This window comes from Desmodus rotundus, chromosome 5, assembly GCF_022682495.2.
Source record: "Desmodus rotundus isolate HL8 chromosome 5, HLdesRot8A.1, whole genome shotgun sequence".
Lineage (NCBI taxonomy): Eukaryota > Metazoa > Chordata > Mammalia > Chiroptera > Phyllostomidae > Desmodus > Desmodus rotundus.
Genome location: NC_071391.1, coordinates 20,399,792 through 20,426,564, shown reverse-complemented (window position 1 = coordinate 20,426,564; position 26,773 = coordinate 20,399,792). Strand labels below are relative to the sequence as shown.

The 26,773-nt window shown below is 51.9% G+C and overlaps 1 protein-coding gene across 1 annotated transcript in view; it reads left to right on the top strand.

Annotated features, from left to right (window-relative positions):
• The window catches only part of PRR5L (proline rich 5 like), a 49,472-nt gene extending 23,029 nt beyond the window's left edge, over positions 1-26,443 (top strand). The window contains exons 4-8 of the mRNA XM_045194293.2: positions 5,323-5,380; positions 9,825-9,916; positions 12,819-12,959; positions 17,082-17,208; positions 22,958-26,443. Of these exons, the coding sequence (XP_045050228.2) occupies positions 5,323-5,380; positions 9,825-9,916; positions 12,819-12,959; positions 17,082-17,208; positions 22,958-23,352 (813 nt within the window). The 3' untranslated portion in view covers positions 23,353-26,443. The remainder of the gene's footprint in view (positions 1-5,322; positions 5,381-9,824; positions 9,917-12,818; positions 12,960-17,081; positions 17,209-22,957) is intronic.
• The last annotated feature ends 330 nt before the right edge of the window (positions 26,444-26,773 follow it).

Below are 26,773 nucleotides of genomic sequence, written 5' to 3'. Positions count from 1 at the left end.
GCTCAGAGAAGGAAGATAGTTATCGAAGACCATACAACTAGTAAAACATAGAGGAAGATCAAACCCAGGCTGCCTGGCTACAGATGAAAAGAATTTGGATTATACTTTATTAAAATACCCTTAAGACATCCCCTGAAAACTCCATAGAAGAGAAATTTCAGTGTTGGTGGGTTTTTTTTTGGGGGGGGCGGGTCCAGACATTGACTGTTTTCCTGCTTCCTCATAAAATAACTTTTAAAAAAAACCCACATTCACCTTTTAATAACCACTGATTAGGTGCTGAATGAAGAATTAGTATTTGTATCAAGTTGTTAATCTTCTTCATTCTCCATCTGGGGATTTCTTTCTGGTCTCATCACACCCACGCACACACCAGAACTGATTTATTAGGGACTCTCTGGGCCTGGGGGTGAGTTGTGTTTATAAGACTTTTTGTGGCTTACCTAGGAAGGCATGAGAGTTCACAGGAAATGTAGGCATCCTTACAGATGATGGCTGTACTTTCAAAGTCACGAGGGGAAAAATGGAGGCGGCCCGTGATTTCCATCACTGGCCAACAACAGGAACTTTTGTAGACATTGATGTTCCTGGAAGCAAATGCCTGGAGTGGAATCGTTGGTTAATACGAGTTCTTGGTAGGCGGAGTGGCACACTACCAGACCTCTCTGGGGTGGAAAAGAAGGTCTTATTTGAGAATTGAATCCCCCCCCCCCCCGCAGCAGGAGCCAGGTATTTACTTGTTAGACATCACCTGTGGATGGCGGAGATGAAGGCCCTGGAGAGATGGAAGCTGGGAAGCTGGTAGCAGCAGAAGTGACCCAGCTGGATGGGAGCTGTGTGGTGGAACCTAGTCACATGGCCGGAGATTGTCAAGTCAACTGCCTCTAGGATCTGTGAACCCGAAATGGATCTCTGCTACTTTCCCCTATGGGCAAGGACCTAAGAAACTTCTTCCACGAATGGGGCAGGAGAGTGTGTTGGCTAAAAGCACCAGCCCTTCTGCCAGGCGCCATATTTTGCGGTGTATAACGGGCACCCACGTTTTGTGTGCATTATACATAGTATATAATCATTATACACGGCAAAATACAGTCTGGATTCCAATCATTTCAATGCTTGCCAGAACACTTATTGGCTGTGTGACTGCAGGCCAGTTACTTAACCTCTCTGAACCTTGGTTTTCTTAGTATTAATCTAGGTGTAATCTGGTACTTACATCAAAAGGTTGCTGTGGTTACTAGGTGAGATGACATATGCAAAGTGCTTGGTACATAGTGGGCAGTCAACAAATGATGGCTATTTGTACCTCAGCATTTTTTATGTTATCATTGCTGAAGTAAATCAGAGGAATATATGGGGATTGGGGGGAAACACGGGCTTTGGATCCAGTCCAATCAGGATTCAAATTCTGGTCTCCCATGGGCTCGTTGCTTCCCTGAGCCTCAGTTTCTTCATCTGTTAAAAGGGGATAGGATTGTGGCAAAGGTCAATGAAACACATGTGAATACGGCATACTACAATGGCTGGCAAAGAGTAAAAATCAGTAAGTAACTCCATCATTCTACCCATTATCATTATCTTCATCACTGCTAAAGCATTAGGAGCGGTGGAGGGCTAGCGGCCTTAGCATTCACAGAATTCTACTGTGTGTAAAGCTCTTTCTTCTGTGAAGACGAGGGCAGCACCAGTCTCCCTGCCCCCTGGCCTTGTTGGTTCCCCATTTTCTTCGGTCCCTGTGGCTGGTTTGCGGAGGTGTCTGCGTGAGCAGAGGTGCACTGTTGACAAGCCCCCACATTGCAGCCACCTGGCCGCTTTGCCGCCCTCCCCTGCCTCCTCCTGCCCACCCTATGTGATTACCCAGGCTGGGCTGGGTCTTTCCCACCCACTGAAGGCTGGATGGTTTTGAATTCCTTTCCCCAGACATCTTTGTTTTTTTGTGTGTGCATTCTTCCTAGCTGAACCTCATTTTTTTGTTGGCAGCCCATTTTTCGATGCCTTAGGAAAAATAGATATGTCAGCTGTTTTTCATTTCCGGGCTTGTCTGCCACTTCATTAAAGTTTTGTGGGTCCCATGTCTAAGTTCACTTATGGGGCGGAGGGGTGCATTAAGTAACAACGGGCCCAGTTCCAAGTCCCAGACCATTTCCTAGGTGGCTGCTACTTAACGTACCCATGTTTTGGCTTGAAGCCTTCGGGCTGGGGAGATGTGGGTTTGGCACTGTCGGGCAGGGAGTGGGACGAGAGGAAAAAGCTGGTTCTTCTCCAGCCCCATCACCGCTGCCCCGCCACCAACAGTGCCCAGCGCCTTCCAGAGTCAGGCATTTGTCAGGCTGGGAATACTGTGGGATGAGATCCGGGGACAACAGATGCTTAGAAAGACAAACAATGCAAGATAGCTGCCTGGGTCAGGGCTGGTTTTCTCTTCTTTTTTCTTCTTTTTTTTTTTTTTTTAGGTCTCAGCAGCCTTAAGCCCCCCAGATGTCCAGTTGGTGTGCCATTAGGTGAAGCGACCAGCAGCAGACAGGCTCTATCACTTGCAGGGGGCCCTGTGCAAAATGAAAATGTGACTGCTTTCCATGGGCCTGTGAATGGGTGACCTCCCAAGAGACTGTCACCTGCACACTCTGGGTCCATAGATCAGGGGGCCCAGAGTCCCCCACTGAGTCACCGGCACTTGCGTCAAGGAACACCCTGTCTGGGTCGGGGAGGGCTGCACCCACCCCGACTCTCCCTCCACCAGTGTCTAGGACCCCATCACACGACCCTGTCACTCCCTCAGGGATAGGATGACAGTGATGGGGAGACCCTGCTGGGCCAGGTTCTAGGAGGTGGGGAGCAGGTGCCTAAAAATCCAGAGTGGGGAGGTCGTAGGAGGCAGGTCCCTGAGTGAGCTGAGGCCCTGAGCCCCCAGTGCATGATCCGTCGCCCCATCAGACTTCACTTACAGAGCACAAAGTTGAAGGCAAAAATGTTAAGAAGTGTAGATGGAACTGCAGAACATGAAATCCCAAGTGCAGGGCCCTTAAGAATGCAGGGTCCATTGGAGCATAGGGGCCTGGCCACTGCAGATTCCCAGGAGAGCTTGTTGGCTCAGTTTGAGACCAGATGGGGAAGTGGGCAGGACCCAGGCCAATCCACTAAGAGGGAGTTAAGAGGGAGTGTGTGGGATGGGGCAGGGCTCCACGGGGTAGGCGGCAGGGCTGTGGGCTAAGCTGACCCACCAGATCCTTCTCTAACAGCTCGTGCTCCATCCACAAGAGATGGAGACCCTACCTCTAGTCTCAGTTTATTCAACTGTGAAATAAACTACAAAATCCCAGGAGTCTAAGCATCTTCAAGATGCTTTTGAAAGGTGCTTTAGCTCCCTGGAAAGTGGGTCTGTTCAAATATCATCAAAATTATGTGTGACCACTGGATTTGACCACAACACTGCAGAGAGGAAAGAAAGACGTAGATGGTCTTCAAGGCTCCTTGAACCCCAAGTTTTTGTTACTCTTATTTCCGTCTAAGCTACAGAATTTCCATGCTGTGTATCATGAGAATTTTTAAAAGAATGTTTTCTTTTCCATATACACAAATACCTTCTTTTCCTTGAAAAAAACCTTTTTCCCCGAATGTCTTCCTGAAGGGAGAAGAACTAGAAAGAAAGGAAGGAGAACCTAGGCCATTTTAAAAATGTGATTCCTTAAGGTGTACAATGTGATTTTTATCAAATGAAGTAAACGTCAATAGATTTAAGGACGCTCATCACTAAGTCTTGATTTTGATAGTCTAAATTTGGTGCTGTGGTGCTTTCGTGCTTTCTGACCCAGAAACTGCTGGAAGTCATTTGCTTGGCTGGAAGGTAGGGAACACGGTTACAGTTTTACCTTAATTACCTGTCCGTTCTATAATCCTTTTGGTAAATCACTTTGATTTAGGGTTTTATCTGCCATCTTGAAACTAACTGGCGACCAATTTTTAAAATTAGGCCATATCTTGTGAATTTTAGTAGGGCCTGTGACATTTTGTTTATGTATGTTAGTCACAAAGGTGACAGTACCTTTGGTAAAACATTTTGACATTTTTTGTGTAGTTCTGTCTATTACACACTCTTTACTTTCCCTTCCTTCTGTGAAGACAGTTGGGCTAAGAGAGCAACTATTGTCATCACTACCCACCACTGATTACTAAGGACATAAAATACTCTGTGTGTGTCTGTTTGTAATGATTAATTCTTACAAGAACTTTATGAGGTTGCTGGTATGATGCCATTTTACAGATGAGGAACTCAAGACTCAGGGAAATTAAGTATAAGATTACACAGCTGGAATGTGGCTGAGCTGGGACTCGAACCCCTGCCCGATGCACATTTCTTTCCACTCTGCCATTCATGCCCTCATTATAAGAGGGCTTTAGGGTTTTATAAAACAGAACACTAAGAAATGCGTTAAGTTTTGTTGTAGGATACACGTGGCCTTGGGCCTCCCCACCCCAGGAGAGGCACCACCCCGCTGTCGCTCTCCAAGCTTTTGTGACTTGTGGAGAGGATGTTCTGTGTCTTACTGGGCCAGCTGGAGCCTTTTGAGGGAAGGAAGGGGTCTGGGTGGGGTGGGGAGCCTTGCCGGAAGGCAGCAAAGTGGAGTGGAAAGAACCCAACTTCGGGAGCCAGGAAGACCAGCTCTGTCTCCTGTGGGCAAGTCTTTACTGCAAGCACCAGGAAAGTAAAGGGTAAAGACAACCATCTGATAGGGTGATCGGGAGGGTTGGACATAAATGAGATGAAGGATATGAACCCTCTGATATGCACAGAATCTGTAACTATTGTTAGTTGCAAGTGCAACGGGATTAAATCTTACTCCCTTTCTACACCTTTCCCATGCACACACCCAGTGATGGATACATACTCTGTTGCTTAAGATTTTACATGCGGTCTCTTTCATGCCAGCATGAGATACCCTACATTTATCTTTTAAAAAACCTATTGTTTCTGCATAATTTTCTCAATGTTCTTCTTTCTGAGTTTAGATTAAGGAATTGAAGGACATTGGGTGTCCATGTCCATCTGTAGAATTCAGCCAAGCTTGTGGCATGCCTCTTCTGTGGTTGGAGGGGTGGGGGTGGAGGTTGGGTTAGGCTCTTGCCTCACTCCTTTGCTATGGGATGCCTCACTGTCTTCTCCTGAAGCCTGGGCCTTCCAAGGGGACAAAAGGCTTCTGAAACTTGGAGGCATGATGAGCTCACAAGTGCCCAGAACGTTGTACCCTTGCCCGTTGGAAGTGGAAGAGGGTTGTCACGCTGCACAGTAGCTCAACTCTTGTGTTCTTTGTTCTCTTTTGGCAGAACCAGCTTCTTGCAAAAGGACTGTTGTTTGTGGAGGAGAAGATTAAGCTGTGCGAAGGCAAGTACAAGGCTGCCCCCATAGAGCGGGGTCCCCGTGACTCAGCCTTTGATGTCTGGACAGCTGAAGTGCTTCTGTTCCAAAGTGGCAGGCTGCGAGTGCGTGCTTCACCCCAGCTGTTGCTTCCCCAGCTAGGCGGCAGCATTTCCATTTGAGTCAGCCACTTGGGGCAATGCGAGCTCGAACTGTGTTTTGAAAAACGAAGTGGACTGGGGGTAGTCTCTCTGGAGACCTCGACTGAGGGGGGTTTTGTAGGGATGCGTGCCGGTGGTCTCCCTGGATGGGGTGAGCTACGCCATAGATCCTGTTGCACTGCTCGCTCTCATCTGGTCCGAGCTCTTTCCTATCAGCCTCTGTCGGATTCCTTGTGCTCATACGTGACTGGAGGCCTATCTGTTTGGGAAACATTAGGTTACGCAGACTCCCACTGACGGGGGCGTGATTTGATAGGCAAAGGAAATTTATCTGGCTTTAAAAGGGTTTTAGAGCCCAGCTGACAGGGCAGAATGGAATCGGAAGATGGGTCCAAAGGCAAGAATCCACCAGCCCCATGACGCCACCAGGGACCACTGTCAGCCCCCGCCTGTGTGGGGCCTGATCTTAGCTGCCACCTACTTCTCGGGTGACTTCTGGCATGTTTCTAATTTCTCTGAGCTTTGGTTTTTATTTTCTTTAAAATGATAAAATGGGGGTAGACACTGTAGGCAGGATAAAGTGCATGACCGGTATAGCACCGTACCCAGCACATAGTGGGTACACAGACTGCTTCCTTCTTTTTTTTTTCCCTACTCCAGCTTAAGGACCTTTACCTGTAGGACAAACTTCTAGACCCAGACATATCAGGCATTAGATCAGCCCCTTTCTTCCCTCATTCTCTGGGAAAAAGAGACTGGCATCCAGTGAAGTGTTTGCTGGAAAGAAAGACAAAGTGGGAAGGAAAATGAGGAGCCAACACTGGACAGTTAGTGTCTGGCATTGGTAAGCGCTCAGCAAACCTTTGGAAGAATAGAGATTAGAAATTTACCTCTCTGAGAGTTAAATGAAGGAATCTATCTGTGCTAAGACCCTTCACCCTTATAAATGCCTGCTAACCCAAGGCCTTATGCATAAGTGACTTGCCTTGACAAGACCTTAGTGGACCTACTGCATTTCGGTAGCCGTCTAGTTCACATGTGTAGAAGGTGGTCACTTAGGGAAGAGGGAAAAGAAGCATGGTCATGTCCACATTCTTTGTCTGTAAGTCAGTTGGGGAGTTATTACATGCTCCTGTAAATGTGGAAAAATACCAGCTTTATGAAAAAGATACTGAGCGAAACCAGCGATCTGAGAGCCCTTCAACAGGAGAGTTGGCTGTCTCTCACCCCAGCGATGCTGAGCAGATCCATTCAGAGTGAAACCTCAAAAGTGGAGCTGTGTGGGTAGACAGAGGTCACCCAGGGTTCTGTGCCTCTGCCCCAGAGTGGCCAGAGAGCACTGGGCCGGGTGTTCTCTCCGGGGCCCTCAGTCCCGGGGTCTGGGTGTCAGGGTCCGTTCTGCACAGTGAAGGGGCATGAGGGGAACCTTGAAGGGCTTTTCATATCTTCAGCCGGAATGTCTATACCTCATTCTGTGTATTATACAACTCCAGGAAAGGTTTTGTTTGGATAACAGGATTCTCTTGCTATAAAATATAGTTGGGAAATGACTGATAGGATCCATCCTATTGCTGAGTGGACTTCACTGGTTGCTTATATACGCACACGTGGGCTTACGGCTGCGGGAAGGGCTGAGGCGGCTCCCACCTATGTGTTGCTTGTTTGTGGGGTATGGCACGTGACCCTCAGTCATCTGTGTCAGAGCTCTGGTGATCTTGACGTTAAAGAAATTTCTCATTCCTATTCTCCAGATACCTCTGGTGATCTAAACTCCCATAGTACGTTAGAGGAGAGTCTTCTAAGAGTCATCTAGAACCTCCTGCCCAAACCCTCTTCCCCTTTGCAGGGAGCTAAGCCCTTGACTCGTGGGCCGTTTCTGCAGGTCACCCCACCTCCTTCCTTTAACTCTTTCTACACCACGGCTTCCCTGTTTTGTTAGTTCATGTCTGTCCCATGTTCTTTTCTGAACACGTTCCAAAACCTCCATTACTCTCTGAAGTTTGCAGCCAGCAGTTACACCCAGGTTCCAGGACAGGCGCCTGCCTGCTGCTGGGTTGAAGGATTACCTCGTGTGCCAGTGAGCTTTCCGTCTTGGGGTGACGGGGAGTAAACAGGCACCAGCACCGGCCTGCAGGATTCTCCTTTCCCTCTTCCTTCAGGTTGGGGGGGCCTCTGCTTTTTGTCTTTGTGATAGAAAGCTTAGGGTAAGGCCTGTCAACTAAGGAGCTGGAATAGCCTTTACTCCTTTGAGGTCCATTAATCCAGGTGTTGGGGTTCACCTTGATTTTAGGATGATCTAACATTTTAGATGGTCCTTTTGACTTCCCTAACTCCTCCCTGCAGAGAACTAGCATAGCTTACATTTGAAAAGAGGACGCTTGACCGATTGATTCAAACATTTGTTCCTTATCTGCTCTATGCCAGGTACTTTCCTAGGTGCTGGGGGCACAGTGATGAACAGAACCATCATAGGACGACAGGCCCTTAGGGCGCTCACAACCTGGTAGTAGAGACAGATATGAATCAAATCGTCACCAAATACAGCACTGCAGCCAGGTCAAGTGCTAAATACCATCCCACCCATGCTAGGGAGCTTTGACCACTTTCCTATGGAAGTGATGTTGGAGCTGAAACTACAAAGATAAATAGGTGTACGTTAGGCAAAGAGGAGGCAAAGAACAGTCTGGGCAAAGCAACTAGCACATGCAAAGGCCCTGTGGCATGAAGGAACATGGTGAGTGTGAGGGGCTGAAATAAATCGACATTGGAGGCCCAAAGGCTGAGGGGTATAGAGGAGGGTGAAGACACAGAAGGAAACAGACTCTCCCCAGACACGTTGCTCACATGACAGAGGTTTTCTTTAAGCAAAGGGGAATGTTGCAGCTAACCATTAAGTCTTGGTCTGTCCTGTCCCATATTTGGGTTACATGCTAACCTCCTTCCACTCACCAGCCCCAGCATTTGTCCCAAACCCCTATACACGTATTACTTGCCATTCATTCATTCATTCTTTCAAAGATTTCTTGAAGTTGATTTAGTGATGTGTCTGGCCCCATGCTAAGCACTAGGAAGATGATGGTGAGCAGGACAAAAAGGGCCCCTACACTCACTCCTGTTCTCGTGGAGACAGGGAAGTAAAATGAGCAATTCCAACAAAGTGCAATTAGCAATTTGCGAGGTAAAGTAGAGGGTGTAATGGGTTTGCATTTCCCCCGAATACATTCCACTCTGACCTTTCCGAATCTGCACGTCTCTGGCCCTGCTAGCTACTAGTCGTGCCCTTGCTCTTCTCTCCCAGCCACTGCTTTTATTGTCCATTAGATTAATAGACGGGAGATGCTAAAATGAATCTTTCTAAATCACTTCAGTGGAACTGGCAGTGTTTTGCCAAACGCGGCCCTTGGTGTCTAATCTTGGCTGACCCAGTTTCTCTGCCTCAGATGAGCAAAGACAGTGCCCAATCGGCTCTATTATCTAGGTCATCGAACAGCAGCCACAGAGCAGCCCCCTCTCTGCCAGCTCCCACCTCTCCTGCAGACGCAGAGTTCCTTGCACAGCCTTCCAGTGGCATTTGGTGACCCGTGTATATCTAGCCTGGGGGTGGCACTTGGCCACGGCTCAGGCTTCCTGATCCTTGGGGTGGGAGTAGGCACTGCATCAGGGTGTGAGTCCTGTGTCTTGCAGGTGACCACTTCAGAAATGCTGCCCTCCGGTTACTGCAAAGCAGTGGGTGGAGGTGACAGTTTCCAGGCCCTCTTTCCTCCTCCCTCAATTGACAGCTCAAGTCCAGAATAAAAAGTCTGTGTTTGGGTGATTAAAACAACAACAACAAAGCAATGTAAAACTGCACATGGTCTGCCTAGGTCATGTCAGTCAAGAGCATGGCATCTGGAATCCCAGCTCTGCCTCCTTGCTGTGTGACTTTGAGCCACACACTTGGCCTCTCTGAGCCTGTACGTGGGGTAATAGAGTCTACTCATGAGATGTCATAGATAAGTAGTTTAGCTCAGTGACTGATGATGTCGTAGCCATTCTTGTGATAATAACAGTTACATGATTTTCAAAATTCAGTTCCTCTTCTGGTTTGGAGATAGAAGGCATATTTGCATATTTTCAGTCCAATCTTTCTGTCCAACCCGGTGTTGACTGTAGTTACACCTTACAGATGAAATGTAGCTAATGAGCTTTCTTCCCCTGCGCCCCCCTCACCCCTGCTCCATTTGACATGGAACTGCCTTCTGGCCTCTCCTACAAGTAATGACAAGTTCTTTTCTTTCTTTCTCCCCTCCCATCTTCTCGCCCTCGTGTAGGTGAAAATTGCATTGAGGTTCTGGCTGAAGTCTGGGACCACTTCTTCACTGAGACTCTCCCCACCCTGCAGGCAATATTTTATCCAGTCCAGGTCAGTCTCGCTGGAATGGCCTCGGCTTGGCCTTTGCCACCTGGAGCCTCCCGGGGTGGATGGGGGAGAGCCAGGAGGTCGGGGCCTGAGTCGGCTAAGGACTTGGGGAATCTTTGCAGAGCATTCTGGTTCTATATTTAGCATCTAACCTCAAGTAAAGAGGAGGCCCCGCAGAAGCAGCAATCTGCAGGCCCTCGACATCCTCTTGGTTTGGAGCTTGTCTGTATATTCTTGGAGTGCTTTTGCTTCTTCTTAGTTTTCAGAAGTAGAAAAGGTGGGGAAAGCAGACTTCTCCTTTTCTTTCCCTCTCTCCTCCCTTTCTCTGAAGCATGATTTTAAGCAAGTTTCCCGTTGCTCCGAGATTGTGGGAAAGGAATAATGTTCCTTTCCCTCCACGAGGGATTCCTGAAGACGATACAGCACAAAGAACACTGGACTCAGGATCTGGTCGGGTTTGGGCGATCGCTTTTCCCTTCTCTGAGCGTAGCTCCATGTCATGTCCTGCAAAGTGAGGCGTTTAGACTAAAAGATGAGAGGCATCCCTCTCGTGTTCTTATTCTGTGACCTCAGCTCATTCTACCGTCTGATTCCCTGCTACCCTGCTGCAGGACGGGTCAGTGCCAGGCCAGAATGGACACCACCTACGGCAGGTTGAGCAGGAGACCATCCTCCTAAGACATAAGTCTCTGTCGTACACCTGTGCGGCCGTGTGCTCACTCCTGCCCCGGGCACAGGGCTTCACGTCTAAGCGGGCCGTGCGGGAGCAGGGACCACTTTGTGCCAGAGGTGATGACCCACGTGCTTTGTTTGCTCTGAATGCTGCTTTAAAGGAACTTGGGGTTCTTTGGACTATTTCTCAAATATTTAAACATTGGGGGGCTATGCCTATAGAGTCCACTTTCCATTCAGGACCTGCCCCTCACAGTTGCAGTGGAAGCCTCCAGCCTGCAGCCACTGCTGTCTTCCTCTTGTCCTCAGCTCGTCCTGTGCCCCCACAAGAGGATGGATGGCATGTACGTGGCCAGGCCGGTCCCTGAGCCCACAAGCTTCTCCCTTCCCTGCCGTAGTCACTCCTTGGCCAGCAGTGGGTCTCCAGAAGACAGTGTGGGGAGGGAGGGGCGACAGATTTAGCAAATGAAAACAGGATGCTGAGTTAAATTTGGATTTCAGACAAACACGAATAATGCAATGTTTGAGATGTATGCTAAAAAACGATCTAAATTTAACCAGACAGCTTGTGTTTTATTTGGCAACCCCTCTGAAGGGTAGTCCTGGGTCTCTGGTAGGACCAGCTGGGCATGGAATTCCCAGGTGCAGGCACCCAGGTGGGTTTAGAATGGGGAGTGTGGGATCTGGGCGGGCATGGTCCCGGGACAGTCATCAGAGGGCCAAGGGCCCTCTTAGGCTCTGACCCAGGCAGGACCCCATTTTTGCATGTCAGAGGCTGCTGCTGCCCTGCTTCTCTGGAAGAGTGGTAAGCTCTGGCAACAACTGGTGTAGCCCCTGTCTACCTCCTAATTTTCCTAGCGATGCTGCGGCTGGTCCAGACACCCCACTTTCAGAACCCTGCCTTAAGGGTCCTCACTACTCTTAGTAGCACTCCCTAAGGTGTCTGCGAGTCCAGCCAGATCCTTCTCACAGGTCCCTCGCCAGACAAGTGTGCTTCTGAGTGCCTGCTCTGTGCGAGGCTGCGGGACTTTGCCTGCGTTTTTCTGCGTTGTAAAATGAAAGGGCTCCTGGAGGTAAAGCAAGGGCACAGATGCCTACGGGTTGAGTAGTCAGTGCCAAGTGCTAGGATGCGGTGCAAAAAATGGAAACTGAAGGACCGTGGAAAAGATGGGGGAGGCGGGCGTAGACCACTGTCAGGGAGGGCTGTCTGGAAGCGGTGGTTGAGCTGAGCCTGTAGGGCGTGGGCAGTGCTGTGTGTGCCTCTTGGGGCTGCAGGGTGGGGGTGCAGAGACGGCTGTGCACTCTTGCCCGAGTTGCTGCAAACCTTCCTAAGGTGTTACAGGAGACGCAGAACTTAAACCTGGGGAGCCCTGAAGGATGGGAACCTAGGTCCTATTTGGTAGCGTAGGCTCGAATGGTGTTTTTGTCTCTACCAAGAGCAATCGATTTTTTGTGTGTTCTGTGTATACATGTGCAAAGGAGAGCCTTGGAAACGGGTCCTTTTCCCCCTTTTCTGTTTGGGTACATGTCAGGAGCTCTAAAATCAAGTTCAGGTTTGCGATCTAGCTCTACATGGGGCAAATTACTGTCACTCAGAGCTCTAGGATTTTTCACCTGTGAAGTGGGTTTTATGATGGTACCTCTCTCAAAGGGTGGTTGTAGCATTGAATGTATTATTTGCCTTAAGACTATTTAGAATCATGCCTAGCCCATAGCCAGAGCTCAGGAAGTGTCACTTAGGATTGTCTCTGCGCCCACCCCCCAGGGTTGAGCAAGCCCCTTTCTCGTACTTTCCCAGGCACTTCCTGAGTTACTTGCATGTATATAAAAGTTTAATAGGTCCCACGTTTTCCTCCTTTGCCTGTCATGTGACTGGTGCTCAAACATTCAATGGGTAAAGCTGAGGAAGCAGCCTTGGATGTGGGGAGGAGGTGGTGGCCTTTTCTCTTGTTTCTCCCCATTGTCCTCTCTTCTTCTTTCTGACCACTCGTGGCGCCCATGACAGGCATGGCCCCCCTTCTATGTATCATCTTTGTGTTACTGAGGCAGGTGGAGTCAGAGCTTTCATTCTGAAGGATGGGGGCCAAGTCCCTGACTCTTTGGCAGCACCGACCCCCACCCTGGGCCTTGCAGACACCCTCTCCTCTCCCATCCTGGGTGCCCTGCACCCCACGTGGTTGGTGGCAGGTCCCGTTAGCTCTCCCCTCCCGATGCTGCCTCTTCTGTCCTCCAGGGCCAGGAGCTGACCATCCGCCAGATCTCCCTGCTGGGCTTCCGCGACCTGGTCCTGCTCAAGGTGAAGCTGGGCGACCTGCTGCTACTGGCCCAGTCCCAGCTGCCCTCGTCCATTGTCCAGATGTTGCTCATCCTGCAGGTAAGGCCCCAGTGGAGATGTGCCCCCAAGGCCGAGAGAAGAAAAGTAGGGACTAGGGTGAAGGAACCAAGTAACCAGAGCACCTTAGCTTCATGTAGTATCCTTTAGTCGGTTATGTTCCTTTGTCACTGAGCATCTTTAAGGTCCCTGGTGCTGTGCTGGGATCCCAGTGGGGAGGGAGCACCAACGCCCTGTCACTCACACAGTGGACACCCTTCTCTCCTCTCCTCTGTCAGGGAGTCACAAGTTACAAATAACAACAAGAACCTCCTGCAGCCTCACTCAAGCCAGACCAGGACTCCCTGGAAGCTTCCTGGGGCAGATGGGCTTCCCAAAGGACTGCAACCAGAGGGAGACCATGGTCAGGCCACAGTGCCAGTCTTTCTCCTTCTGTCTGGTCCACCTTGGTTCTCTCTGACGCTGCCTCTCCTGGCCTTGCCTGGCCTCTCTAGGACTTGGCCTTTCTCTCTGAAGAATTGCACTCCATGGTTTGGTTCTCACCTGATCAAACATGACAGCTCATAGCTCATGTGTTTTCACCAAGAGACAACCCCAGATGGTTGTCTAGCATCTCTTTGTCCTGATTCTACATCAATAATAGGAAGATGAGCTCACATTTGCTGCTTCCTGCCAGGCAGGGGCCAAAGACTTTATTAAGTGTGTTGCTCTCTGAATGAAGCAGTCCAAATGACCGCCTGGTGAGGTGGGCACTGTTGTTGTTCCCATGTTACAGGTGGGGAAAGCGAAACTCGGGGAGTTTATGCGCTTGCCCGAGGTGGTAAGATTCAGAACTATGTACACTCAGGGGAAAGATGTTGATTGCTCTGGCTTGGGCTACGGAACTCCCCTCCGCTGTCTATGACCTTGAGTGGGATCAAGGAGTACAGATATGACCTCAGCGATCCCAGTCCTATGGATGGGGGTGCATGCTTCTCAAGAAACAGGGCTTGTGGGCTAGGGACACCCCCAAAAGGAGGTAACCAACCATCCTTCACCTCTGTACCAATTTTAGATCCTGCAGCATCAGCTCTGAGCCCGTCCATAGGGAAGACAGTTCCATCCTTGGTCAGGCAGCCTGTGACCCCAGGCGGTCCTCTCAGCAGGGGTGGGACGTAAGCCTTGGGGCCCTGATATCTCCCTTCCCCTTTGGCCATTCTCTTCCTGTTCTCTAGTTGGACCACGCTTCTGGGCATTCTCCCCCTTTCCTGAAATCAGAGCGGAGGAAGAGTTGCCTCATAGGATGAGCGTGGGCGTAACCAGCTGCAATGCCAGGCGCAGTATTGTTATGGCAGGGAAGGAGAAGGAAAGGGGTGGAAAAGTGTGTGTGCCCCTCGTGTCCGAGGAATGGAAAACAGAGCTTGGATGCCAAATAAGGAACCTAGAAAATGGGCTCCTGGGGATTCGGATAGGAAGATTAGGAAAGTTGGGTTTCCACCCTCTCCTTCCGTGTATAATATTGTAGGGATGAGAGGTGATTCCTCTTTTGTTGTTTTGTTTTTTTAGGGGGCAGGAGGGTTGAGGGAAGGGCTCTCACCTATGAACAGTAGACCAGGAGGGCCTTAATAAATTCCAACATTTCAGGCCCTGTGCCCAACAACTCAGCAACTGTATAAAAAAGCTGTCATTGTCCCCCATGAAGTCCCTAAAAATGGTTAGTCTGCTTTCCTAGGGGAATCTTCCTTCTTCCACCCCGGCCCCCACCCCATTTTGTTCTCCATGGGGCAGCTTCAACTCTTCAGTGGTCCACGGCAATCTTAGGAGAACAGCTCAAGTCTGGACCCTGGCCTCTGGCCCCTCCTACCTCCCCAGCCTCACTGGAACCTGACTTCCCAGCTGTTCAGCTCTCCGGCTGCACTGGCCTTCTTAGCCTTTCCCTGTTGTGCAGGGACCCCTGCACCCCAGTTCTCTCCACCCAGATTGCTGGGTTTCCAGTGGCCCACCAGCCCCCTCTGGTCAAGGCGGATCTGTATGTCTTCTGCTTTCAGCACCCAGCAGAGTCTCTGGCGCATAGTAGGTGTTAATTAAACATTTGTTCAGTGAATGAGGGTACCAGGTAATAAGAGTCAGAGTAGGACTGAACCCAGGTCTCTGGCCTCAGTCCTCTTGGTGGTGACGGTCACACAGGGATTCTAGCCTGGGCAGGGGAAGTATATTTGGAGAAACTCTTGTGGTGACAAATTTCTGAGAAGTCAGGCAAGGAAACAGTCCCCATTTTCCCTTTTCACAGATGAGGGGGAGGTTCAGAGAAATGGCTAAGTAGCCCAAGGTCACATCTTAATTTTTAAGAGGTGAAATTGTCACTCATTCCTCAGCTCTTGCTTTTTCTACCTTTCCACTCAGCTTTTGTGGGCTACCAGTGCCTCTCCCGCCCCCTGCAGTCTCCCAGGGTACTTGGAAATGCCCATGAGCTTTTAAGATGGTCCCTCTCTAACACGGAGTGTTTGGCATCATTTCTCTGGGGCCCTCCTGGGACTAGTTCTATGGGCCTATGCCCTTCCTCATTCGGACCTGCGGAGCCTGGGGCTGGGAGCGTGACAGGGACACACCAGGTCTTTCCCCAGCTGAAGTCCATCTTCCTGAGCAGGAAGGACAGCAGCTTCTCGGTCTGAATGGAACTTGCATGTTGCACTGCCCTGGGACCATTCCTGCTGCAGGAAATTTGGGCCCCCTTCTCTCCCCAGCCCACCACCCTCCACAGCGCCGTGAGGTCTAGGCCAATTTTCCCTGCCTGACTCTCTTACAGGGCATAGAGCCATTTCTCAGGCCTTGCTCCCTCCCTTTTCCAGTGTGCTTCCAAAATGTCCCCGATCAACCCCCACCCCCCGCTTTCCAAAACACACAAGGGGCTCAGACTTTTCTGCTGTGGGCGGCATGGCCCCGTCCTCAGGCTGTCCCAGGAAGGAGCTGAACTGGAGACTATGACCAGTGTGGGATCTGGTTCCTCCTGGCAGGTGCAGGCCAGTCCTGAGATCACCCTAGGACAGTGCCCTGTGCCTTTAAAGCTGCCCCCTGCCCTGCCACCCCAACCAACCTGAAGCCAACAAGGGGCCAAGTCAGCCTGCTTCTTTGGGAGCATCCACCTCACCTGGTGGTCCCCAGCCTGCCGGATTGGCCCCTTTGGCTTTATTGCCCAACCGTCTCCCCCTGCAATCCCTGAAAACCCCAGTTCAGTGGTGAGTTCTTACTTTAAACGGAGGGTGATTTAAAACCCATTCCACTTTGAGAATTTGACAGGGCAGCTCGTTGGGCTGGGGACAACCCTCACGGATCCCTGTCTCTCTGCTTCCCCGCAGGCCCTCAACTCGAGAGCGTGGCCTGGAGTCCTTCCCAGTGGTCAGTGGAGTCCCCTAGGAGTCTGCTGGTTTTTAAGGAAACCATGGTTACTTCCTGGCTCCTCTCTGGATTTGACTGCTGTGGTCATTGTTTTGGCTGGTGTTTGCTCTGGCTTTGGCTCAGAGGCCTCTGGTCATGCTGGGCTTCTGAACTGGCTTCATCTTGGAGCTAAACATACATCTTGTTCCACAATGACTCCCCCTTTCTTCTACCGTTCTGGACCTTTTCATATTCTGTCCCCCGTTCTTTCCTAGCCTGTTAACGAGTGTCAGTGAGATAGATGTGCATGGAGCCAGACAGCCTGGGTTCCAGTCCCAGGTTTTTGCCAGCTACCAGCTGCGTTTTCCTGGGCAACTTGCTTAAATTCTCTGGGCCTGAATTTCCTCATCCATGGAATGGAGATGAGGAGAGTGTCACCGTCCTCAGGTTGTTGGGAGGCCTTTGTGCCCTGACACATGGCACGTGCCTGCCTGCTGAGTGTGAGCAGTCACTGTGACAGCGAGGCTTGCATACTGTGGTTGGGACCAGCCCAGACCTTGGAGATGGGGTGGGGACAGTCCTGACCCCACTGCATTGGTGGGACCTGTGGGAGAGGCACCATGGCACCCACCATACACAATTCCTATCACAGTGACCCACCACAAGTGCCTTGGGCGTCAGGCCTCAGTGTCCTGCGTTGTCATCATGAGGGTGCTGCCTGCTGGTACCACTGCCTCCAACGGAGTAGGAGGGCCAGCTGGCTGTGGCGACTTTGACTGACGTTTGCCTCTCTTGGATGTTTGTTTCCAGAGTGTTCATGAGCCCACAGGCCCAAGTGAGGGTTATTTGCAGCTGGAGGAGCTGGTGAAGCAAGTGGTTTCTCCTTTCCTGGGCATCAGCGAGGACCGCAGCGCCTCGGGCCCCATGTACACGCTGGGTAAGGGGCTCAGCTCTCGAGCTGCGGGGAGCCTTGATAATCACACCACTGGCTACGTTTTACTGGGCCCTGATCCTGTGCCCAGACGCTTGCTTCCGGTGCAGGCCCGGGCAGATGTGTGCGTGCTGATGCCTCCTGTTTTCCGGCGGGCCCTTGTCTCGGTAGCCTCCTCCTCGCGCAGTGATTCCTCCCCCGGGACTTAGCCTGTGCCTCTGTGGTGGCGCTTGTCTGGTCCGCACCTTTGCTTGGTGGCTTTGATCTTTTTCTTGTGCCTGCCGCATTAATTTTTCCTGTACCCGATACCAGAGACTGGGCGTTATCGCGCCACTCCCACTTGAGTGAAAACACCGCCCGTGGTTGTTTGCCGTTGAAAGCAGCTGGAAATGGGAAGCCAGCTCTGGCACGCGTGGCCCGATGAGATGGAGCTGCTGCTCTCCACTCCGTTTCTGGAGGAGCTGCCGGGGCCTTCACGCCAAGGAAAGGGGCTCCCGGATTTGGAGACCAGTCCTGCTGGGGACTGTCTTGGGGTCCGGAAAGTTAGCGTTACTGTCAGGCTTGGTACTAGCTACCCCAGAGAAGCTAGAGATGAATCGCGTTAGTTTTTTATCTCAGTGAAACCTCAGTGTGGATGGGAAAATAGCTCTATAATAAGGCTTATCATAAAAGACGTTTCTCAGTTACCCTCTGAAACAAAAGCTCCCCAAATGCCAGGATGTTTTGTCGGCTCTTCTATATCCAGTAACTGGCATGTTGTCTGGTATACAACAGACACTCAAAAATGTATGTTAGATGGATAGCATCTGTACCCTGAGGCCAGGGTGAGCAGCACCCACATAGGTGCAGAGATGGAAAGAGATTTCCCGGTATTTAGAACCTTTGGCCCCCTCTCCTTGCTCGAATGGAGCTGGAGCTGAGCTTCAAAGCAAAAAGGAGAGGAGCAGCCCCGGTGAGGTGCCCGCCCCTTCCTGGGCCTCTCTGCTGCAGAGAAAGGCAGGGCTGGCTACAGTCTTCACAGCCCCGTCATGTTTCATGTTTCTCTGGAGACATCAGCTTAACCACAGCCACCGCAAACCGGAGGGTGGTGGCCCCAGCCTGCTGCCTGCCAGGTTCTCCCCTGGCTCCCTCCCTCATTCCACGCAGGAGCTGGAACCAGCCCGAGTAGAAACCTGCCCTTCTTGCTGTGGCCAGCTGCCACGTTGCTGTGCCCACCCTGGAGACCAGCTTCCCGCTCGGGCTCAGCCCACCTGTCACCTTGCCGAGGCTCCCTGAGTGGGGCCAGAGGACCCAGGCAGATGTCAGGACGCCAGCAGGGTTTGCGGGTTGATGGCAGGGGCTCCATCCAACGTTGCTGGGCCTAGAGCCAGGAACGAGGATAGATGCAGAAGTTTGTTCAAGTGAGGACTCTAAGAGGGGTGCCTTCAGTTTTCCAGCGAAACTAATAATACATACTTGGTCAAATTATGAAGCAAAGGCCTGAGGTTTTATTCCTATACCAAGGCCACTCCTTGCCTGCTAAGTTGTCTCAGTAGGGGTAGGGAGGGAAGGAAATGACTCTCTTTCGATTTGTTTTTTATTATTAACTCAGAAAACGCGTACGAAGGCCCTGTTCCAGGCACCTTATGAGGTGCTGCAGGTATATCCGTGAGCAAAACTGACCCAGCCTGCCCTCTGCGAGCACGGTCCAGAGGAAAGTCACAGACAATAGACACTGACTCATCAGGGTGCAAGTGCTCTGCGTGGGAAGTACAGAGCCAGGGGCCCCATGGCAGGGGAACTTTACCTGGATGGGAAATCAGGGAAGGCTCCCCGGGGGAAGTGATGGGGAAGTGATGTATCTGTTGGGACCTATAGGATGAATATGAGTTAGCTGAATAAACAGGAAAGGCAGACTGTCCCTGAGGCCACGGGCAGGGTCTCCAGGAGGGCTCTGGGGTGGGGGTAGCAGTTGCAGCATTTGAGGAACTGAAAGAGCTTCAGAGCTGCACAGTGGCTGGTGGCAAGGGAAGACCTGGGCACAGGCAGTGTCCTGGGCCCTGTGCTGAGTGGGCTGGGCGCTGTGCCACCGAGTGGGCACTGTTGTTCCCGTTTCACAGGTGAGGGAAATGAAGATTGGGGTCACTTGGCTATTGGAGCCAGGCTTCCAAACCCTCAAGCTGTCTGCACTTTCCCAGGAGCGCCACCTCACCCCCTCTCCTCCCCAGCCCAGGAGGTGTCTGAGACCAGGCACCTCCCCTCAAACCTCTGGGTACTAAACTCTAAAACGGCCACAGTGGTGCCCTCCCTTACTGAGGACACTCCTTGCCAGACTGAGAGGCCTCTCCGGGCCTCCGTCTCCCCCTCTGTAACATGGAGACAGTGGCCTTTACCCTGTGGAGGGAGAGCCACATCCAGATGACCTGCTGATGGCAAGACTGAGGAGACGCGTTAGACACGAGAAACCCCTGTAACCTCAGGAGGGCTCTGCCATCGTCCCCTGGGGCCTGGCCCGGGCTGGGAGTGGTCAAGGGCAGCTGGTGATCCTCCGAAAAGCCACCACGTATCAAACGCCTGTCCCGTTCCAGGTGCTGGGCCAGGTGCTTGGCATGCATTCCTGCCATCCTGGCACGACCTGTGCATGTCGGGGGGTGGGTACTGTGGTTACTCCCATCTCCGCATCATTAAGACACATCCCCAGGGTCACACTAGAGGGGGAGGTGACCAGAGCCTGAGAGGTGGTATTTCTAAAATGCTCCTTACGAGTTTGATCCCGGGATTTGTGGGATGACTCTCTCTCTGCCAGCCAGGCCCGTGGTTTTGAGGAATAGGCCTCGTTCCCTGGACACGCAAGGCTTGCTTCCGAGAGAAAAGATGAGTCTGAGGCTGTGTGGAGAGAGTGTGTGTGAGAGTGTGTGTGTGTGTCTCCCCTCCAAAGCCGTCATTTTTCTCGGGCAGTGGGGAACAGAGAGATGATAATGACATCCTAAATGGGCCGATTTGTCAGAACCCAAGCCCCCATCCTACCTTTCTCCAGAAGGTCCCAAATTTTCCAAGCCACTGCCCAGGCTGCTGACAGGGCCCTCCCAGCAAGCACCTCGGGCTCCATTTCTCCTGCACAAAAGCTCCGGCCTTTCACACATCCCCCCACCCATTGTGTCTCCAGGGGGAGGGCCCTTCGCCTCCAGATACTGTAACTTCTCTTCCTGACAAGGAGGCGTTCACGGGCTTTCAGGTGCAGCGGCCTGGAGAGGGACGCCCACAACGGACTTGGTGTGCAGGGGTCACAATGCCCGTGGGGCCTGGCCGGTGAGCCGTGGAGATCAAAGGCCTGGGAACTGAGTCCCCAACAAAGGGCTGGAGGACCGCCTCACCCAGGCTTTCTTCTCTCAGCGGGTGTGAAAGGAGCTGCCATCGCCGGGCCGGCTCTGTGCAGGGGGGAAGAATGCCAGAGCTGGGCGGAGGCCACGGTGGGGGGAGCCTGGTGCCTGAGGAAGGAAAAAAGGCTCCCCTCGCCCCATCCCGTGTGAAAGGCAGGAGGAGGCCCAGGGGTAGGTGCCAGCGGAGGGGGCGGGTCCTGTCCCTGCTCAAAGGGCACCATGGCAAGGGAGGGACCCTTTTTTTCAGGCCCCAGGGGATACTGACAGCTTCATCAGTCCCTTAGTGGGAGGTTTCCCCCTCTGAGTGGCAGGACCGGTCTTCCCTGGTGTGAAGAAGTGGGGAGAAAGCAAACAGCAGCAGTGTGCAGAGCTGTCCGTCAGGCCTGGCGTCCGTTTGAAGGCCTCCCAAGGGCGCCCAGCAGGGGCTGACCCCACTGGGGACGCAGCTGACGCCCTTGTCTGAGGGTTGCATCTGGAGTCTGGCGGGAATTCAGCAAGGAAGCACTGTCTGCCCAGGGGGCTTGACCCAGCCCTTCGGCCCCTGTGGTCTGGGCTCTGCCCACACCCGATCTTGGGAACCAAAACATTTCGCCCGGAAAGCAGAAGGAAGAGCTGTAGGCCTCTCCGTGAGTCATCGCAGGGAAGGCAGGGAGCAGCAGTAAGGAGAGAGGTGGGGCCAGCCGCAGATGGAGCCAGAGTGGGGCCTTGGAAACTACAAGGGCTGCGCTTCCGCAGTGTGGCCTGGAGTAAGTTACTTAATGTCTCTGAGCTGCCCAGGGCTGAGCGCAGAGGAGAAAGGACTTGTCCTACCTCAGCTCAGGACCCAGGCAGAGCTGCTACCTGCCATATTATGGCCCCAGCTAGAGGTGGCCTGGCCCCTGGGGAACCACTCCAGATGAGCCACTGTGTGTGCCTCCCCCTCCCTCTCCTGGGTCCCGGACCACATCCTGGCACCAGCCATGCTCTGTAGTCATGGCCTGATTATTTGTCAACCTCCCCCCTAGACTATGAGCTCACTGAGGGCAGGGCGCACGTGGTTCCCCTTATAACCTAGGCCCCCGGCACAGGCCTCTCAGTGAGTGAGTGGATGGCCAGTCTGGGTCCAGTCTGTCGATCACTCTCAAAGGAGCAGGCCCATCTGAAATGACCCCTCTGTGTGACTCCTCTGAATCCCCACAGTGCTTTTGTGGGTACCTCTGCCTTGACATTGGCCGTGTTGACCTGTTTGAATAGTTGTCTGTGTATGGGCCTCCCAGGGGTCACAGGCAGGGGCTCTGCTGTCAGCTCTGGGCTTGAGCCCTGGTTTCATCACTAACTGTGACTAAAGTTATGTAGCATCTCAACCTCAGGTGCCTTTTCTGCAAAATGGTCTCAAGGAGATTATGTGGGTGAAGCATATCCTTTTATGATTCAGTACCCAGCACATAGTAGATGCTCAGTTAATGACTGTGTCTAAGAGAGCTCCCTCCTGCACACAGGCATCTGTGCACTGGGCTCCAGGCCCTTTGGCAGGCCTCATATCACATTCATGTTCTCTTTCTCCTGCAGTGAGCACGGTATTTTGCACTTTGTAGCTTAAGAAGTGTTTATGGCAGGGGAGGAGGGGGAGTGTACAGGAGTCATGGCGACCCCCTCCTCGGGTTGCCCACCCTCACTCTGGCCCCAGCTCTCAGCAGCAGCCCCACTGGCCTCTTTTGTCAGTTTGCTGCCTGCCAAACCCTCCAAGAACTTTGGGCTGCTGGACTCACGATGTCGGAGAGGTGGACGACACCCAGGTGTCCATCTGAGACAGGTTTCCTGGCTCATTCTACCGGGTCGGGATCCATGGATACCATCAGGTGCATTCCCATTTCTCCTGGAGATGCTGCTTGTGTCTGCCACGCCCATCCCTCAACTTACCTGTGCCCTGGGCCCTGCCTTTGTTCTGGCCCCTTCCTCTTCCTGGACCTGCATGTAGGAAATGCTCAGCGAGCACTCTTACCCCATCTCCAGCCAGGCTGGTTGGAGAATTGGGGCCACAAAATGGGTTTTGCAATCGCCCATCTGAAGTGCTTGCATTTAACAGCAGCGGGAGAGAAATGAATTGTTTTCAAGGGCATTTTTAAAGAATGGTTCTTTAATGGGGTCTCTGCTTCTTTGAACTCTTCTGGTGCTTCTATTTTATAAGTATCGATTTTGTGATCATAAAAGTAATACATGGTTGTTGTAAAAGTGTGGAGACATTATGGAAGTGTGTGGCTTCAGAGAAAACCTCTGCCACAGTCTGGCGTAGATTCTTCTGTCTTGGTTGCTCCCTGGCATTTTGTAGCCTATTCTTTCTTCCTCATTGATTAAGAGGCTTTGACCCCCCACTATTTCCTCCTCAATTACAGCCTTTGCTGGTTTTTCTCTTGCAGCCAGGCGCCATTCCCGGGTCCGGTCCAAGGTCACTGTCCTGAACTATTCCTCTCCGATGGCCACCATCAGCCGGCCACTGAATGAGATGGTCTTGACCCCTCTGACGGAGCAAGAGGGGGAGGCCTACCTGGAGAAGTGTGGCAGCGTCCGGCGGCACACGGTGGCCAATGCCCACTCGGACATCCAGCTGCTGGCCATGGCCTCCATGATGCACCCAGGCTTAGGCGAGGAGGCTGGCGCCGAGGACAAGTGCCTGCTTCTGCCACCCAGCTTCTCCGCGCCCCACCGCCAGTGCTCCAGCGAGCCCAACGTCACCGACAGCCCCGACCAGGGGGAGGAGGTGGCCGGGGGCAGCCAGGAGGACTCGGAGACGAATAGTGCTTCCCTCGGCTGAATGCCCACCTCCAGGACGTCCCAGCTCCTGTGTAGCAACCAGGATGAGGACAGTTCCATCCTGTGAATCACCCAGTGGCTCCTCCTTTGGGCAATTGCTACCTTCTGTCTTTTTGGGGACAGGCCTAGCCTAAGTGCCCTAGGGGAAACCTGGTTATAAACCTTTCCATTTTCGTGACTGTGACTACCTCTTCGCAGCCACACGGACCCGACTACCTAATGTTCACTTGCTGACTTCCAGCCTTGCTTGTCTGACTCGGGTCCTCATCTCTGGGCTTTCCCTCCTCAGATATTGGACTATCTGATGGTCCCAACGACGCATCCCAGTGCCCTTGGCATTGCCACAGCAGGAGATTATCTGTTCGGCATACGAAGCCAGCAAAGATGCGTTGGCTTTTGGAGTTCCCCTTTAGGTCTGGTGAGGCAGAGCCTTGTGGGTGAAAAGATACCTCTCCCCTGTGTGTGTTTATGGGGAGGGAAAGTAGAGAGTAGCCCCTACCTACCAGGGCTCTGGGAAAGTGCCTTCCTTGTTTCAGTTTCAGAATCACTCGGAAGGAGTTGCCCACTGGTGGTAGGGTCCATCCTCACCTACATCCACGTCCAGGAGGGCCAGAAGGCTGGAGAAACCTGGCTTGGATTAAGCCTGTGCATTTTCCCCTCAGGCTTCCTCCCAAGCTCAAGAAACTAACCTCCCTGGTGGAGTAGCCGATGCCTTCATCTCTTTTACTTTGGAAACTGACCATTTTCTGTTTGTTGTGGGTGAAGGGCTGGCTGATACTGACCAACTAGTGTGTTCCTGGATTTGACTTGAATTTTTAAAATGTGCATCGTCTCAAAAACAATTGTTTGCACATATTTGCACATAGGATATTTCACTGGTCCTTTCTGACCAGGTGTGTGTTCAAGCTAAGAAATAAGCAAGCCCTCCAGGGAAAGAGACTAGACGCAGTTCAAGGGTGAAGGTGGTCCGTGGTGGGCAGGGTTCAGAGGCCACAGAGCTCTAGCAGCTGGATTCGAATCCAGAATGGCCTGTGTTTGTGAGTGTCGTGGTTTATGGGAAAGGCTGCAGCGAGGTGGGGAGACAGCTTGCCTTATGGGCAGAGGGTTGCAGCAAATGGAATGTCTCCATGCTTTCCAGTGGGGGGAGATGGAGATGCTCATTCCCTGTGATTAAAGAAGAATCCAGATGCACTGGGGATTGCTGACATGAGAGGTCTCCAAATGTGGTTGGGGCAGCAGGCTTTGGTGCTGCGCTGTCTCACCCTGCTCCCCCAGGTCCGAGCTTGCTGTCTGTCTCCGACCTCTGTTCTTCTCTTTGTATTCACCTGTCGGCCCCACTCATGACAGCTCCAGAAGAAAGGAGAAGGCTCCCCTGGACCCTTCTGGCACCCTCTAGGTATCCTGTTGGGCTTGGAAGCTTTGTGAATAAAATCTAGAGGCATGGGTCAGCTTGGCTTCCACTGGGGGTGGGGGGCGGTGGCTACAAGGGCAGAGGTCAGTTGCGGCAGCTCACCAAAGCCTTCCCGGCGTATCCCTGCTGGGGGAAGATCTGACACGTGACCAGAGGTGTGCTTTTGATGGCTTGTGAGTGGGAAGTTGTGTCTAACAAGTTGTTTCATGTTCATCCTTCTAAGAGAGTGATGGAAGGGAGATGTTCAAAGGAGATCTGAGAATTTCAAACAACAAAAATCTTGGGGTATGTGTTAGATAAAGCCCACAGATTGACTAACATGCATTAGCAGATGGAACGTCAATAGGTAACAACCTGACAATTTATTTAACTGACGGCTTCTGTCCTGTGGTACACTAAGCACTGGGGACTGGTGTTTATCCATCCAGGCAAAGTAATTAATGATGCTTGGGTTTGGGTTTTTTTTTTAGTTTACAACGTTAGCAATACACATGCTTTTAAATGCCTTTTCCATACAGCAAATGACCCCAATGAGGATGGCAGTCACTCGGTCAGTGTGTGAGCTCTTAGGTTCAGACGGGGAGTGCCAGTCCAGACCCAGCGGACCTAATTTTGCCGTTGACTGTTAGCCAGTTTACAGCTTCACCTGGATGTATACGCCTTAGGTTTGCACAGTAGATATTTCAGACTGTACCCGTGAAAATTTTGTTGGTGTTCACGGCCATTTTAACACTCTCAGAGCTGGTGCGAGAGGGACAGTTGTTGTGTTTTAACCACTGCTTCTCCCCTTTACGAGACGAAGGTTCATTTTTGTTGTTTAAGTTAGGATGTTCCTGTGGCTGAGGTTTAATGACAGGAAGTGATCACGACTCTAAACTCCGAGTGAGCTCACAAACCAAAACCCTTTCGTGGTGTCTGTTTCCAAGACGGACTCAATAAACATCATTTCGTACGCAGTACCCTGTGCCCACGCGTGGTGCCTTGATGGAATTTGCAAGCGCAGCGGCCCATCATGCACCCTGTCCTCACACTCCCTGTCCCCGCTTTTCCTGCTCCCGTGTCCCTTTTTCTGCTGCCTCTCCTCCTCCCCAGGATTAGGCAGCAGCCTCACCCCAGCCGGTCTCCCTGGGCTTTGTTTGCATCCTTGTTTGGATTGGCAAGTCATTTCCTGGAGAAAGAGCCTGTCTGCGGTGCCTGGAAAACACCGAACAAAGTCTGAGAAGGCAACACCTCTTCTCACACCCGCTTAGTCTCTTCCCGGAGTGTCTGAGCTGGAGGGGACACTCAGCCGGTATTTACTCATGGATGGACTGTCTCGGATTCCCGTCCGGGTCTGTTTGGCTGAAAGAATGTATTCTTCACTCTCGGCTTAAGTTTTCCTAGGACAGCTGCAGCAGCTAAGCCTGAGACCTCTGGAGGTTTAGTACGAGCATCTCAAGAGGTGTGACCTGAACTGACTGAAGGTCCTGGAGAATGTGAAGGGGAGTGTGTACACTTTTGTTGAGTCTTCAGAGGCTGTAACTATGGCAAGTGGCCGTCGAGCATTCTGCCTCAGTAGATTTCATGTTATTGGTGCACCCCTGTCTTCACTCACCCATCCCCTCGTCTACCCATCACGGGTTTGTGGAACTGCCCCTCTGTGTAGGCAGTTCTTGGGCTGGGGGTGCAGGGGTGGACATAACCAAGGTGCCTGGTGTTTTGGAGCTTTACTGATGCGGAGGGCTAGCAGTCAACACAGGAATTTCAGGTAATGGACAATACCGGGTGAAATAAAGTAGCAAAACACAGTGACTAGAGGGTGACCTCAGGTGAGGTGTCTAGGGAAGGTCTCTCTGACATTGAGCCGAGACCTGAGTGATAAGGAGCCAGCCTTAGAGCCTGCTTTCATTTTCTATTACTGCCATGACAAATTAGTAGCTTACAACAACACATTTCTTATCTTACGGGTGCTGTGGGCTGCAAGTCTGACCTGGGACTCACTGGGCTGAGATCGAGGTGTGGGCAGGGTTGT